This window comes from Citrus sinensis, chromosome 7 (assembly GCF_022201045.2).
Source record: "Citrus sinensis cultivar Valencia sweet orange chromosome 7, DVS_A1.0, whole genome shotgun sequence".
Classification (NCBI taxonomy): Eukaryota; Viridiplantae; Streptophyta; class Magnoliopsida; order Sapindales; family Rutaceae; genus Citrus; species Citrus sinensis.
Window position 1 is genome coordinate 706,692 of NC_068562.1, and position 16,372 is coordinate 723,063.

The 16,372-nt window shown below is 33.1% G+C and overlaps 2 protein-coding genes across 2 annotated transcripts; one reads left to right on the forward strand and one right to left on the reverse strand.

Annotated features, from left to right (window-relative positions):
* Positions 1 to 9: 9 nt before the first annotated feature.
* Positions 10 to 6,206, reverse strand: LOC102578038 (aconitate hydratase 1). The gene is made up of 20 exons (XM_006466959.4): positions 6,012 to 6,206; positions 5,733 to 5,837; positions 5,336 to 5,496; positions 4,920 to 5,012; positions 4,597 to 4,782; positions 4,271 to 4,432; positions 3,616 to 3,760; positions 3,390 to 3,532; positions 3,260 to 3,316; positions 3,080 to 3,159; positions 2,921 to 2,996; positions 2,568 to 2,753; positions 2,226 to 2,293; positions 2,021 to 2,139; positions 1,806 to 1,927; positions 1,527 to 1,625; positions 948 to 1,427; positions 767 to 865; positions 437 to 679; positions 10 to 317 (listed from the first exon to the last, which is right to left on the reverse strand). Exons 1-20 carry the CDS (start codon positions 6,013 to 6,015, stop codon positions 243 to 245), a joined length of 2,703 nt encoding a protein of 900 aa, XP_006467022.1. The 5' UTR covers positions 6,016 to 6,206; the 3' UTR covers positions 10 to 242.
* Positions 6,207 to 12,567: 6,361 nt separating this feature from the next.
* LOC102615357 (NEP1-interacting protein-like 1) lies at positions 12,568 to 14,394 on the forward strand. Its single transcript, XM_006466958.4, has 5 exons — positions 12,568 to 12,938; positions 13,300 to 13,478; positions 13,598 to 13,681; positions 13,779 to 13,946; positions 14,060 to 14,394. Exons 1-5 carry the CDS (start codon positions 12,785 to 12,787, stop codon positions 14,180 to 14,182), a joined length of 708 nt encoding a protein of 235 aa, XP_006467021.1. The 5' UTR covers positions 12,568 to 12,784; the 3' UTR covers positions 14,183 to 14,394.
* The last annotated feature ends 1,978 nt before the right edge of the window (positions 14,395 to 16,372 follow it).

A 16,372-nucleotide genomic window follows, 5' to 3' on the forward strand; every position in this document is an offset into this window, starting at 1 on the left:
ATGTGGAAATTAACAAAAATTTCAATAATTATTCTCTTATTGCGGGAAATTCATGTCTAGGGCGTGTCCTATTGTTTATCAAAGCTCTCGATATAAAAATGTAATTCAAAATGACTGCAAAAAACAGAAATTTCTAAACTTAGTTCCGTAATTTATTCATGGACGTCGGCTGAATCTGCTAAAGCGTTAAAGCAATGAAGAAGTAGACCCCGGTTGAAGAGCACCAGTTGGTTCTTGCGGAATCATTGTCTCACATTGATCAAGTTTCTTATGACATATTGCAGTATGCCTCCATGATCAAAGTAAGCCAATTCCACCTACATTTTGTAGTGATGAAAGATTCAATAGAAGGTGGCAATAAATTAAGCTCAAGATTGAAATAAGAGCCCCCATGGCCCATGAGATGAGAGAAGCACAATGAAATGGATGTTATTACCTCTGTATCAAATCTTATAACGCATGTGAATGACTTGCCACTGTCTGTGACCACTCTGACATCCTGACCAGGTCTAATTTCACTCACACTGTTTGGAAGGTCAATGGTGTAGCGTTCATGGCCAGTCAACCCATGAGTCTCGGCATCCTCACCAGGCTTGAAACACAACGGGATTATGCCCATACCCACCAAATTACTACGGTGAATTCGCTCAAAGCTTTTTGCAATCACCGCTTTCACACCCTGAGTCCAATTAAAATTTAAGCAATTTTCACAAGACTGAAAAGTTTATTAACCTGAACAAAAATCAGACATTATACAAGGATTTACCAGCAACATTGGACCCTTAGCAGCCCAATCACGAGAACTTCCACTGCCATACTCAGCACCAGCTAAAATAACAGTATCGTGCCCCTCATTCTTGTACCTCTGTTAAGAAAATGAAAAAGGAATTTAAGAACACACTTTTATTGAAAAATCCGGAAACTTCTCATGAGTAGAAAGAAATTACCATAGCAGCATCAAACACAGAGAGTTTCTCCCCAGTAGGAATGTGAATTGTTTTAGGCCCAACTTCTCCGTTCAACAATTTGTTTACAAGCCGAATATTGGCAAATGTACCCCTTGCCATAATCTCATCATTACCACGACGACTTCCATAAGAGTTGAAATCTCTTCTATCAACCCCACGTTCCATAAGATATTTGGCTGCAGGACTATCTTTGTGGATACTACCAGCTGGTGAGATGTGATCGGTTGTAATACTATCTCCAAAGTTGAGTAAGCAGTAAGCCCCCTTCACTCCATGGGGGCCTGGAGGAGACATGGTCATGTCTTTAAAGTATGGTGGCTCATGTATATAAGTTGATTTTGGGTCCCATGCATAGAGAGTGCCAGAAGGGACAGATAATTGATTCCACATGGGATTCCCTTTGGTGATTGCTTCGTATGTGGCCTTAAACATATCAGGCAGAACACTTTTTTGTACGACCTGAAAGATAAGTGACGAAACAAAAATTAAATATCCAGTTATTTGTCACTAATATTTTTAGCAGCTCAAAATGACACTAAAGCTGGATGAGTTGCTCACATGCGCTACTTCTTCACTGGATGGCCAGATGTCCCTGAGAAAGATCTTCTTTCCATCTTTCCCCACCCCAACAGGTTCTGTTTCAAAATCAATATTGACCTGCGACGTTGGTTCTTATGAGACACACTTGCAACTGAAGTTGCATATCCGGAAGGATGCTTAAAAAGATTAAATTTGCATATTCTACCAGCACTAACATGGAAAAAGTCAAGAGAAGCATCAAAATGTTGGATTGAAAGTTTCAGTGTTCTATAGCTTTTCTGAAGAAAAGTTACGTACACTGCCAGCCAGAGCATATGCAACTACAAGAGGAGGTGAAGCAAGATAATTAGCCCTTGTTAGAGGATGCACACGACCCTCAAAATTCCTATTTCCAGACAACACAGCTGCCGCGACAATATCTGGGAAGTTCAGAGAAGATTAGGAAACATGATCTTCTGGCAGTATTCTTAAGAGAAGCATCCAAAAGGCACTGCTTCTATCAAGAAATTTACCATTTTCAGTAATAGCTGCTGCTACTGCATCATCAATATCTCCAGAGTTCCCAATGCAAGTGGTGCATCCATACCCAACTATATGGAACCCTAAGTGATTCAAATATTTCTGCAAGCCACTGCAAATGCAATTGTTTGACTCAGGAATATATCAAAAATTTGAAACAAATAATGGAAGAAAATATTGCAGATTCTTATAAAGCACCTGTTCTGCAAATACTTGGTTACAACCCCAGATCCTGGAGCAAGGCTTGTTTTAATCCATGGTTTGACCTGTCAAAAGATATATCATAATTGATATACACAAACAAGGGAATGGAAACATTTTCCCATCACAATCCAGGCTCATCTACCAGGACATCATGATAGCTCTCAAGATCATATTTCCTAATTAATCTCGCAAACAATCCAGTGGACATTGCTACATCTCTAGAGATCGCATTTCCTGATTGATCTTGCTTAATAATTTGTCTTAAGTTTTTAATTATTCAGTCAGGAAAATCCATACAGGCTGATAGAAAAATGAAGAAAGAAAAAGGCATCTAACCTCCAATCCCAATTCACATGCTTTCTTTGCAACCAATGCAGCTCCAAGCATAACACTTGGATTTGAGGTATTTGTGCAACTGGTGATAGCTGCTATGACAACATCTCCATGCCTAAGTTGTGCTGGAGTCCCATGAAAATTGAACTCTGCAACCTTACTCTGATATTCCTTGGGTATAGCGAATCCCTGGAATATGATGTGTGAAAAGTTAGTATCTAGAGAGAAAGAGAAAGGTGATTATGCTGATTATTTGAGAAAACGTTACTCAGGAGTGAAGTATCAACCCAGCACCCATGGGCCATGGACAACCATTCCCATGAAAGATGAGCAAAGTCTGGTCTAAAGTTTCTCACCTTAAATCCAACTCTGTTATCTAAGCATGCATGCCAATCTGCCTTCATTTCATTCAGAGGAACTCGATCATGCGGCCTGCAATATATGAGGTTTGAGGGGCATGCCATTTTAAAAATTGTAATACTATAGATTATGGTGAAAAGGAATTGTAGTGGTACCTCTTGGGTCCTGACACACAGGGCACCACTTCCTCAAGATTCAATTCAAGATAAGAGGAGTACACTCTCTCACTCTGAGGCTGAGATCGCAAACAATTTTAGAAGTCAAGATCTATTACTATTAGTATGTTGGTTAAGAATGTCTAGAAAAAAGAATCAAATTTAGGGAGCCTGATTCACCTCACTATAGTCAACAAACATCTTATTGGCCCGCAAATATGATTCTATCATGGAAACCTACATTTCGGTTTGTAAGTCAGTTTATGAAAACAGACAAAGTTATAAAATAAAATCTGAACTCATGACTTACTGTGTCGTCACTTCTGCCAGTCAGTTTCAAATATTGCAGAGTAACATGATCTACAGGAAAGAAGCCCATGGTTGCACCGTACTCAGGAGACATATTGGCAATGGTAGCACGGTCAGCTAATGACAATTCACTCATGCCTTCTCCTGCATACAAGATACTAGTCAATAACTAAGTGAGTTCAAGTTAAGCACATAAAAGGACCAAGTGGTTGTATCAAAAAGCATACCATAGAATTCAACAAACATGCCAACAACTCCATGCTTCCTCAACATTTGGGTGACTGTCAGAACCAAATCAGTGGCTGTCACACCATCTCGCAATTTTCCCGATAGTTTAAAACCAACAACACCAGGCAAGACCATGCTCATAGGCTGCATAAGAAAAGCTAAAGTAAATAAATACTTCTTGGGAAGAAACTGCATAAGCACATACATCATTAAAAACGTGAGAGAAAGGGATAACGCTACAGATTAATCAACCAGAATAACAAGAGGTGATCAGTATTCCTAACCAGCTATTTAATTAATGCAACCAAGGCTTAAGCTAAACAGAAATAGCTCAACCAAAAATACAAAGGCGGTAATCCAAAACCGTATTGTCTGTTCACTGGTTGAAAAGTATGCAATGATTACATCAAATGGTGCATTGACCATAGCAATAAATAATAGCCAAAAAGTAAATATTTCTTGATTCTTGAGTATGTGATACTGCCAGATCTACAGTAAATCTCAAATTGCACAAATATCCTCCTACTAGTAAAATAGTGAAATATATATATATATATCTGTTCAGGTCCTTGGACAATTGGATATCCATTCAAACAACCAGCCCCTTCTCTGGTCCCAAGAAATATAGATGACATTTCAAAGTAAATATTTTACCTGTCCAAGCATTGCAGCCTCTGCCTCTATACCACCAACTCCCCAGCCAGCAACGCCCAACCCATCAATCATAGTAGTATGTGAATCTGTTCCAACAACACTATCAGGATAAAGCATCCCATTTGTGTTGAAGACAACTCTGCCAAGATATTCTAGATTAACCTGTAAATAAACATCACAAAACTTAAAAAACTCATTGACAAGCAAGAAACCAGCAGACCTAAAAAAAAAGCATATTGGTTTTCCACAATAGCCAAACAAAACTCCTAAATCATGAAGTCAGAGCATAATACTATGATCCTCCAATAACGCCCGATGTTGATTACCTGGTGGACAATCCCTGATCCAGGAGGCACAACAAGCATGTTGTGGAAGGCATTAGATCCCCACTTGAGAAAGGCAAATCTCTCTTTGTTCCTTCGGAACTCAAATTCCATGTTTGCCTGCACTGCATTTTCTGACCTTGCCACATCAACCTGAACTGAGTGATCAATAACAAGATCTACAGGAACCTGCATATACAAATATTACAGCCCACATCACAAGCCAAACCAAAAATAAGTCAAAATAAAGAAATACATTCTCAAACCAAGATTTCTTTAACAATTTAGTTTTTTTTTTTTTTTTAAAAAAAAAGAAAGATACTCACCAATGGATTAATTTTATTAGAATCACCGCCAAGCTTGTTCATAGCATCACGCATGCATGCAAGATCAACCACAGCAGGAACACCAGTAAAATCCTAAGTCACAACTCAAACAACATTGTAACATCCACAATCACCAATAAACACAATTAGATTAAATACAGCTTTAGAAGTTTCTTTTCCATAAAATGAATTTGCGAAAAAGAATCTAAATGACTTTTTACTCAAAAAAGTGCTTTCTGGAAATGCACTTGCCAAGTGCTTTTACACTCTTTAAGTACTACTTTCACAACATTCTTCTGATTATTTCAAATAAATTACTCTAGAATAGTTACCGAAGCTTAAAGCACTCCACTGTAAGTTTAGTTTACAAGTGGAGAAATACTCGGCTAGTGGAATGCAGTGATGATTTAATTTACCTGCAGTAGCACCCTAGCAGGCTTGAATGGAATTTCAACTTGCTTCGGTGAAGTAGTTTCCCAATCAATGATCTTCTCCACATCTTTACTCTTAACTTGAAACTCATCACAGTTGCGAATAGCTGACTCTAGAAGTATCTTAATCGAGTAAGGTAGCTTACCTGTAACATAAACATCAATCACATCAACGCAACTCCTCTTTTCAATTCAAAAAATATTATAAGTAAATATATAGTTAAATTGAAAAATAAAACACAGTTCGTTCGCATAATAAAATCATTTGATCTAAGTATGATATCGTTTTTATAGTACCGGATATCAATTTTCTCGAGAAACACACAGAGACGCTGCGCTGACATACAATAGAAATAAACAAACAGATAAATAAATTACTAACCGATTCGAGGATCGTTGAGAGCCGGCAAGCTGTAATACTTGCCGAATTCACCACCGTCAGGTCTCTGTAGAGTCTTCAGTATGCTCTTGAAAGGATTTTCAGTCGCTGTGAAATAACATAAAAGAGGAAAAACGCAATAAATTCAAAATCGGCCTTAAATAATAACAATAATAATAATAATCTAAAAATACAGAAGTTAACTAATAAACTTGAGTGACACGTCAATAAATGATTAGATGATTTATCATGAATTAGCAAGAACTGATTACTGTTACTAACCCATGGTGAGATGATTTTTACTTTATCAATATACTTTGTGTTGTGTATTTGAACCACTTAAGAAATGAAATGAATGAAGAGCGGTTGGTGAAATTGAGATCTATTTTTCCTTCATATGTTAGAGAGAGAGAGAGAGATTGCGTTCATTTTTGAAGAGGGAACGAGACTCGAGGGAAGAAATCAAAAGATGCGGTGGTGCATGTACCCGGTCCCGTTAAATTTTACGGGGGATATTTTATTCTTTTAGTCACTGGTGTCCAAAATAATCCTAGTAATGCTGACGTGGTCGCCCACAGTACGGTATTGATATGGTAAAAATGCCTGTGATTGGTTGTTCTCCCATTTTTGGCCATATTTTTATAAAGAGTTAGATTCAGTAACCTCACCTTTTAAAAAGATGCTAGTCGTTTTGATAAGAATATAATATAAAATTAACCAAATCTTAATCATGCGTAATGATATAAGAATATAAAATGTAAAATTAATTAAATTAAATTTTACTCTTATATCATTATGTATGTACACATACATGGAGTTCACTACTGAATTTAAATTTATTTTTATATACTCATGTAAAATAGGACATTAACATAAGGGGTTTAAAGTTTTAACTCCAAGAAAATTTATTTGCTGATTACTTTCTTTCAAAAAATTAAAATACTCCTTTAATTTGTAATAAAATTTATTAACGTAAGCTAGGATTGCATCATTTAACACCAAAAAGGAAAAAAAAATGAAATTGTTGAAAAGTTAGTAATAGTGTGCTATTGGCTAATTGTTTGGTTTTAAAGTATATTATTGAAATTAAAACTTGATTAGTTTTGAGGTGAAGGATTAGTGCCAATTACAAGAAATCATCTTTTTAATATTTAATTTTGGGTTTGAATCTCACTACTGATGTGTGTTGAGTTAAATAAAAAAACAAAAATAATTAGCTTTTCATCAGTTATATATTAGAAGGTGAAGAAACTTTTGGCTTCCAAGTTGTGCTCTCGGGTGCGTTTTGGTATCGTTTTCAGTTCGCTATTTTTCATTTTGCGAAAAGGAAAATGGATGAAGTCACATAACTTTCTTGGGGACTGGTGAGGGGCTCATTTTGGAGGGATGTGCTACAGTCTTCAAAAACACAACATTTCCATTCTTTAAAGTTTGGAAACTGAAGAACGCCATGTTCGCTTTTCGAATTTTCTTTATCTGCCAAACGTTTCCACAAATTTGACTTTGGAACCTCACTGCAATAAATTGTGGGTCCTACTATCTGTTGAATATATATTAATAATAATAAAAAATAACACAAAATTCGTTTAATTGTACATGTTATACAAATACAATACACATATTATTTTAATAAATAGATGGCAGCCTAATCTAATATACTTACATTTATTTATAATAATATTCTAACTAAATAAAACTTTTAATGATATATATATTTTAAATTTTTTACGTTACATTATGCAATTCTTTAGACGCTTTATTTTTTATATTTTATTCACTAAAATAACGTCTAACGTTATAAATATATTTTCTCACAATAACCTAAAAAAATATAATGCAACTATTACAAGATTTTTCATTAAATAATAAGTATATTTTTACTTTCTCTCATTATTTATAATTTTTGAGAAAATAATTAAACACGTTTTTGTCGATTTTATCTTCGTACATAATTTTCAAAATAAGTAAGAAAAACATCAATTGAAAGAGGCGCCCTAATTTTCTCTTTTATCACATAATTTACATAATTAAATGTCACGTCACTTAATTATGCCTGGTTGCAAAAATGGATAACCAGCTTATCACATGGTACGGCTGATAATTTGCATGTCTTTTTTGTTCTCTCATAAGTCATCAGTGGACGGACATAGGCTGTAATACTAAAATTTTTTTTTTTTTCTTGGGCTAAATTTAATTAATCAGCACCTAGTGTTACAACTCAAGCCTTACAATTGTAAGGTATTTAGTTGGAGCCCCACAATATTTTATGGGCGTTAATTTTTTTTCTTAATTTGAATGAAAATAATATTTTTTTTAAAATGTGAGTGGAGTAAATATCCTTCGAATATTAAGGAGGGTTAAAATCTGAGTTGTACTATATAAGATTTATAAATTAATCACAGTGATTTTTTAATTGTAAATAATAATATACTAATCTCATTAAATATGATTTATAATCCGAGCATTAGTCTCATATAATTCAAAAAAATTAATCAGCACAGCCACAAACTCACATTTGGTGAGAGAGCTCAGCTCCACGTCAAATACGGCCCCTTCTTGTCCAATCCGTAAACAAGTTCCATTAAGTCCGGTTGTATGTTCCTCTCGCTTTCTCTTCACCAAACTTCGGTTGGGAAGAGACTCGTCGAAGATTTGGTTTCATGCATGCATGTTATTGAAGCCCACAGCATTATTGAAAACCACTCAAATGATCCCAAACAAACCCGTTTAATCTATCTTTTTATTTTCTCTAAATAAGATTTATGATTCATGAAGTGGGTCAAAAGTTGCTTCCTAAATAATGTTACTATAATCCTATATTTAATCTCTAAATTAAATGACAGATTAGTGCAAGCTGGTCGTAAAAGCATCCGGATACCAGCACATTCTTGGTCACCTTGTAGTTTACCCACCAAAAGAAATTAAATTAATAAAGTAATTAACATAAACGTCCTCCCACAGTCACATGCTTAAATTTCCACAAGATAAGATTTTTTTTTTCTTGTACAGTTTTGAAGAGGAACCATTACCTAAGAAGATATTTTAAAGCATCGATTGATTAATTAATTGAAGCATTGTGCCTAAATTAAACACAACAGTTGCAGCAGCTTGAAAGACATAGATTATTCATTAGAAAGCATGATGCACATTGACTAAGCAACCGTATAAGTTTTCTCTAGAAATAAAATCTTTTGATTTTGATTTGAAACTTATATTAGGCCCACCCGAAGACGGAAGGAGAGAAAAGGTTAGTAAGCAAAGGGCCACAGCCACTAGAATTTTCGAGGCTTCAATCGCCAATGATCTTTAAATAGAAAGTTGTATTAATAATTGATGATTGATGATGTATTAATTTGTTCCCTCACAATTAGGTAATTTTTCTGCAATTGTTACTTGCTTGAACCAACAAAATTGGTTTGATGTTGTTGTCACCTCAACCTATTTCCAAATCCCTTCTCAAAGTCAGATTACAATACGCGTGTTTAGCTAAAGCATTTGAAAGATCGGGTGCGTGTAATTAAGAATTAAGATATATCCATGCATAGATAAATTCCAAAATAAATTGAGTCCCTATTTTCTTTTATGATTATTTAATAATGTGAGATGAAAGTGAAAATGCATTTTTTCGATATGGGAAAAATATGAAATTTTCTTTTGTTTTATTTTGAAAATACTTCAGTTCCAAATATATCTAAACATCATAAGAAAATGTTTTATAGCAATTATTATTATTTCTTCATGTACATAACTTTCTTTTTTTTTCAGATACGGCATGTGCAAAATCTTTAAGATCACCAATCATTTTTCATTTTTTTTTTCATTCATCTTTTGCAAAAACCACGGACAACAAACAAGAATTATTTTATAGCCAGTTAGCCGCAGTGATTGAGTATTAGGAGAATAAACCTGAACCACTTGTTGATTGGTAAAATTAAATAAAATCTCGCTTATGTTTTAAAATAGTCCAAAGATCCTTCTTGTGATAAATGTCTCCACTTTTATTGATCATTTTACTAATACCCTTTGTCTTGATGCCAGCCATGTAGTTTAAATGTATTGAGAATATAAATAAAGCACGAGGATAATGACTTTTATACTCTTAGACGTTGCATTAATGGGGTAAAGCTATGTTGTAACAGTAGTACCGTACCACTGTTGTAATTAGTTATTGAATCTATAATTATACAGTTGTATTAAGAATATTCAATGGTTGAAAGCAACAGTGATACCGTACCACTGTTGCAACATAATTAGACCCGCATTAATGTATATAAAAAAAAAAATTAAATTATAGAGAAAAGTAAAAAGCAATTTTGTAAAGTAACTTTGCAAAATATCACCACTAGTTGGCACTTGCAATTTTCAATTTGCAAAAGCATGAAGAAGTGGTCCTCCGTTTATGGTTTCGTTGCGCATTTCATTTTCTAACTTTTGGGACAATTGCTTCTAATCGTAGAAGAAAAAAAGAATCATCATCTTTATATTTTTCTTTATTCTTCTACCGTGCTGCGATTGGACTGTGAATAGAAAATTTGATTACGTTGAAATATTCACAATTGGCGACGTAAGCGTCATTGTATAATTTCTTTTTTTTTTTCTCTGGTTTACTTAGTCATGCATGACAATGAATGAATTCCGTAGAATAAGAGCAAATTTTCAAATATGCATTATTACTTCATTTATATTAACTGACATGAGCATCGTTCGTTTTACACGTATCAAATGTACATGTTTAGTTTTATAAAAGCTTATTATGCTTCCCCAGATCCCGTGTATGATGGTCGTTTTTATTGGTCCTTGTTATATAATGATGTAATATTGGTTTTATTTGTGCATGAGTTTGGTTTTTAAAAAAAATTATGAGCTCAATTTATACTTAAAAATTACTTAGAAGTTAGATATTTGTCTTAAGCTTATACTTTTAAGATCCGTTTTGAATCTTTTTGGAAGTTTTAATAGTGATTTTAAAAAGTTTAAAGTTAATTTTAGTGTTTGGAAATTTTTTTCAAAAATTACTTTTAGCAAAATAACCACATCTTAAGCATATTTTAAAAGGTAGAGAATGAGTAACTTTTCATTGATTTGAAAATAAGTTTTATAATTAATATAATTATATAGATATATCTTCATTGGTATTATAAAAATCTAAAGTTATCCTTATTAGTTAGAAAATACAATTAAGAAATTTAAAGAGATTATTATTATTAACAATAATATTGAGAAAAAAAATAAAATAAAAATATTTATTTTAGTTATCAATTATTGTGTATGCACAATAAAACAAATATTATATATAAATATTTATAAATGAATAAATACATTTAATTTAAGATTATGTCCGTTTTAATCATTTATTTTCTTATAGCAGTTTTAGTAGTAAAATTTATCAAATACATATGACTGTTTTTTTAAATTTACACCAGTTTTAAAAATAAATTTTACCAAAAATCTAAATGATTTTCTTCATAATTAATTATTTTTACAGTACAACTATAGTAATTATTTTAAAAAAATACAGTACTATCAAACTGGTCATTAGTCTGATGACTTTTCTCAACCAATGTAGGTTATTTACTTCAACAAGTTTAACTTTTTACTATTGAAAATACTTATTATATTTATAATATTAAAATTTATTTTCAGTTGGTTTAATGATATTTGATTTCAATTGGGTAAGAGCTTTTAGTGGTTCAAAAAGGTTGTTTTGCCTCTATTGGGAGAATCTCAAAATGGAGTAGAGGTTGTAAAACTTTTTTAAAGAGTTAAATTATATAAAATACCTTTATTTTATTTTACAATATTATTTCCATACTTTTTTATAACATAACTTCACCTGAGAATTCTGGTGTCCAACAATAATAAATTTAACAAAATTTAGATAATATTTTTTATAATCCAGTTATAAACTGATTTTTTATCCTCAAAATTAAAAAAAAAAATGATAGTTTGGGTAAATTGGATTCAAAGAGAATTTCCCTTTAAAAATTTAACACTACGGAAATAAATACAGCTTAAGATATTTGTCAGGATTTAAGTTTAGCCTAATGTTTGTAGGGACCTAATAGACCTATTAATTGTTAAAGTGGAAGGCTAATCAAGAGATTTAAAACCAAAATAAACTTCCTCATACATGAAGAAATTTTAAACCCTCGGCATCGAATACGGGGCGAAGAGATATTCGACTGTCGGCCCACTGGAATTAAACTTTTTCTTAATTCTAATTTCTTATTGCACTCTCTCCTACTCGAGATATATTCACGAAAGCTTATTAAAACACTTCTTAAAATTAGCAAACCTTTAAGCTCGTACAAGTTGTACAACGAGTGGCCACTCAAAACAAATAAAATAAAGCTTCCCCATTGTCAATAATATAATTCATTTTATCAGAAAAATTTAAGTTACTTTATATATATACATATATCCGTCTAAGTTAGATTAGCTCTGCGATGAAACACCGAAGATGATCTCACGATCATAAAAATAAATATTAAATTTATTATCATCATAAGACGATTATTAATAATATTATAATATTAATATATATATATATATATATGACTAAGTTGAATTAGCTCTATGAAGATGATCTCACGATCATAAAAATAAATATTAAATTTATTATCATCATGTGATAATCTATTCTAACGTAAAACTAATGTAACTTAACCACTGCCATGTATATTTCTAATTTGAAATCACTGTTGTGATTTTATTCTACTGTGGAATCGTCAAACCAAGTTTCTAATTTCTGGCGTCTGGCTGTCTTTGAAAAATTGAAAAAGCGCAAAAAATTATTTTCATTTAATTATTAATTAATAAAGCTCAGATATTTCTTTCACAAAAAGGGTCCTGTATTCAACGAAAACAAGCTTTAAATGCGAGTTGGTTGATACCGTCTCTTTTCATTTTCTCTTAGGGACGAAGTATTAAGCCAATACCAATGCCCATCTCTCTTTCTTTTCTTTATAAATAAAAGCAGCTCATTTGAGTCTTTTATTGTATTGCATAACGAGAATTCAATTGTTACAAATCTTTGCTTTGGACCAAAAGAAATAATGGAGTTTTATGCATACCCTTCTCGTTTTTCTATGTCGTCGTTGTCTTTGTGTGGCAATTTCTTTGAAAGGGTTAAAGAATTCTGCAATTTTGCGGTTTCTGCTGTTATTGGGAACATCTTCTCTGCGATCTTCACTTTCTTCTTCGCATTAGGTTCGTCTTTTCTTTCTTTTTTAGTTCAAACATTATGTGATTGCTCTTCAAATTCTCATTAATTGTTGTTGATTTTCTTTATGGTATGTTTCATTATTTGATTATGTCGTTTGATGTGGGTTTTTGCTTTATTTGGGATTTGGTTAAATAAATCTGGATATAGCTTTGATTGTATATGGTTAGATTTTAGATTTGGTTTAGCCAAAAGGAAATGAGATAAATAGGGAAAATTGATGCTTGCGATTTTTGTGGAATTTCAATTATGTGAATCAATTAGCATACAAAGAAAGTATATTCTGTGCATAATCTTCCCCCATGTCCAGCATACGGATCTTATATGGCATTTGTGTACTGTATGCAGTGGGCACGTTGTTGGGAGCCATGACTGGAGCTTTAATAGGACAGGAAACTGAGAGTGGGTTTGTTCGAGGGGCTGCAGTTGGGGCAATATCTGGAGCTGTGTTTTCGATTGAAGTATTTGAATCTTCCCTTGTTCTTTGGCAATCAGATGAGTCTGGGATCGGGTGTCTCCTGTATTTGGTGAGCCATTTAGCCAGCGTCATTGTTGCTTATCTGCTTAGCCAACTTGATGATTCCACAAATTGATCTTCAAGTTTCATGTTAAATAACCAATTTATGATCTTTTCCAAATTGTATAGATCGATGTTATTGCCAGCCTTCTAAGTGGGAGACTTGTGCGTGAGCGAATTGGTCCAGCCATGCTCAGTGCTGTGCAGAGTCAGGTATTTTGTTGTGATAATCATAACTGTTGGAAGATTATGCCGCAATTCTTGAATTCTTTATATTGTGTTAATGGTTTTAATATATCTGTTGTATCAGATGGGAGCTGTTGAAGTAAGCTTCGATGAGGCACCCAACATCTTTGACACTGGCCTTTCAAAAGGTTTAACAGGAGAATCAGTCGATAAGATCCCAAAGATAACAATTACTGACAAGAACAACATAGATGCTTCTGGAGAGAGAGTTTCTTGTTCAGTGTGCCTTCAGGTTCGCCCATACTGTTATTCTTCATTCAATCCACTTTTTGTAATCTCAATTTGATTTCTTAAATGTAATTAGTTGCCAAGAAACTGTTTAATTCAATTTCTTTGTGTGCTCAGGACTTTCAGCTTGGTGAAACAGCTAGAAGTTTGCCTCATTGCCATCACATGTTTCACATACCTTGCATAGATAAGTGGCTCCTTGGGCACGCTTCTTGCCCATTATGTCGGAGGGATCTGTAATGTGTGCATTTTCTTTTCTGTAAATAACTTTATCCAAAATTTCTTTTTTACTTATTTATACACTCATTACCATTAGATGTTTTGTATTTTGTTCATTAAATATGTAGCCACTCCCTTTCTGTGGTAGCTGGGCGCCTTGTCTCACTATGGGTCGATGTATTTTGATGAGCCATATGTATAAAATTTTGAATTAACAGTGTGCTTCTTTCTTCCGTCCATATCTCATTTCTTTTTCCCTTCCCTGATTCTGAGAAAACTTAGCTATCGATGTTTAAGCTGTCTGCTAATGGGTGATGTAAATTTTTGGAAGTCCCCATTTGTTATAGCTTGCAATTGGTCTAGAATCAGCAAAATCAAATTGAATCTTGAAGCTGCTGGATTGCTGTTGAGATCTTGTGCATGAGCATGATTGTGGCGATTCGACTTAATTTTGAGAGCACAACAACTAAATATTTGATGAAACTCATAACGGATTGCCCGGAGATTAGTGATAGTGACTAAATCCCAAACAGACCTGTATTTTTTTCCTTTCCCCGTATCATTAATATATTAGAATGTGGCATGGCTACCCATGCCTCATCACAGTTTCCACCGCATGAAAATTCGAAACTTATCCAGATCTCACTCTAGTCTCTACCAAAATATCTGTTCTGAAGAAGGGCTCTCTGGTTCATTAACTATATTATGAGCTAGTAGCTCGTTCTCATTTATTTTACTGTAAGGATAACATGCTATTGATTTCTTGCAATAAATATTTTCAAGGGTGCTGATAGGGTTTGGTCGGATATTTTGAATGTGCAGTTTCTTTTTCATTTTTTTCCTCTTAAAATGGCCCATGATTCATCGTCATGAAGAATATGGTCCTTGATTCATCATAAAGCCGATGACCTATAATAAAACATCTCATACCTGTTTTTTTTTTTTTTTATTTCTTTGGTTATAATCTTAATTTGTGGTTTGTGTTTGAGGAATTTGAATCCCATATTAATCTGAGTTGTAATGAAACAGTATTATTCATATATAAGAAGGAATTTGAACCCAGAGTTAGTGATTTGTATGGTTACAATAATGTATGGTTAAAATTTAATTATTTATATATTGTATTCTTATTTAATAACTTTTAATCAGGAAGTTTTAAAAAATTACTTAAGAAAAAAGGCATTTGAGCATTAAATCCACATCCAAGAAAAAGATCCTTTCTTTCATAATCATAATATAAGATTCTTTTAAGGTTTGATACTTTTAATGTAAAGGATTGCTTCTTTAAGTTTGGCAACAAATAGATTTTTTTTTTATTTTTTTAATTAAATGCCACATTAAAGAAACGAATCTAAAATTAGACTGTTAAATCAGATTTCTGGGATCCCCAGAAAATTTCGCACTGAACTAAAACCTAAAAAGGGAGGCTATAGATAAAATATTAAAAAAAAAGGACCAAAAAAAAAAAAGCTAAAGAAAGGCCATAAATAACTTCGTACATGAAAGTGAAGCCACAAGACAAAAAATTAAATGACTTGTGGCCTCTATTCACCAAATCAAATATTTCTGCCATTAGCTCGCCCATCTACCTGCATTTAAATCGACATGCTACCTTTTTAGAATCCGCCACGTTTTGTCGCCCCTGTATCGGTCCATGTTGACATAAGATTGGAAAAAGTGAAATAGGCCATTATGTGCACCTACTTCACTTCAGACAACTGGTCCAGTTCTACCTCTCAAACTTCATTTGCATTAATTCCTTCATCGGAGTAAAAATTATTGAGAAATTTCTTGCTGGTGGCGACTGGATTTAAAATTTTTTGTTAAAAATTAGTGTTTCTTTTTTTTTTTTTCACTTTTCGTATTTTCCAGGGAAAAGGTCTCTAACCCTTTAAATTTTATTCTAACGAATTACCAGTTAAAACCCCCCGGCAGAGATTCATCTATTTGACATTCAAATACCTTTTTAACGTTCTATCAGTGAATATCGTGTATTTAGATGATCACTTAACATATTAAATTAATTTCAATTGTTACTGTGTAGTATTGGAAAAGGAATTTGAATGTTCGTTCCAAAAACTGGAGTTAGAATTAGGGGTGTTCAAAATCTAATCTGATCTACTCAATTCGTCTGATTTGTAGAAATTGGATCCGTGAATTAGTAGATTAGATTAGATTGAAAATTTAAAAATCCACAGTTAGTGAATTGAA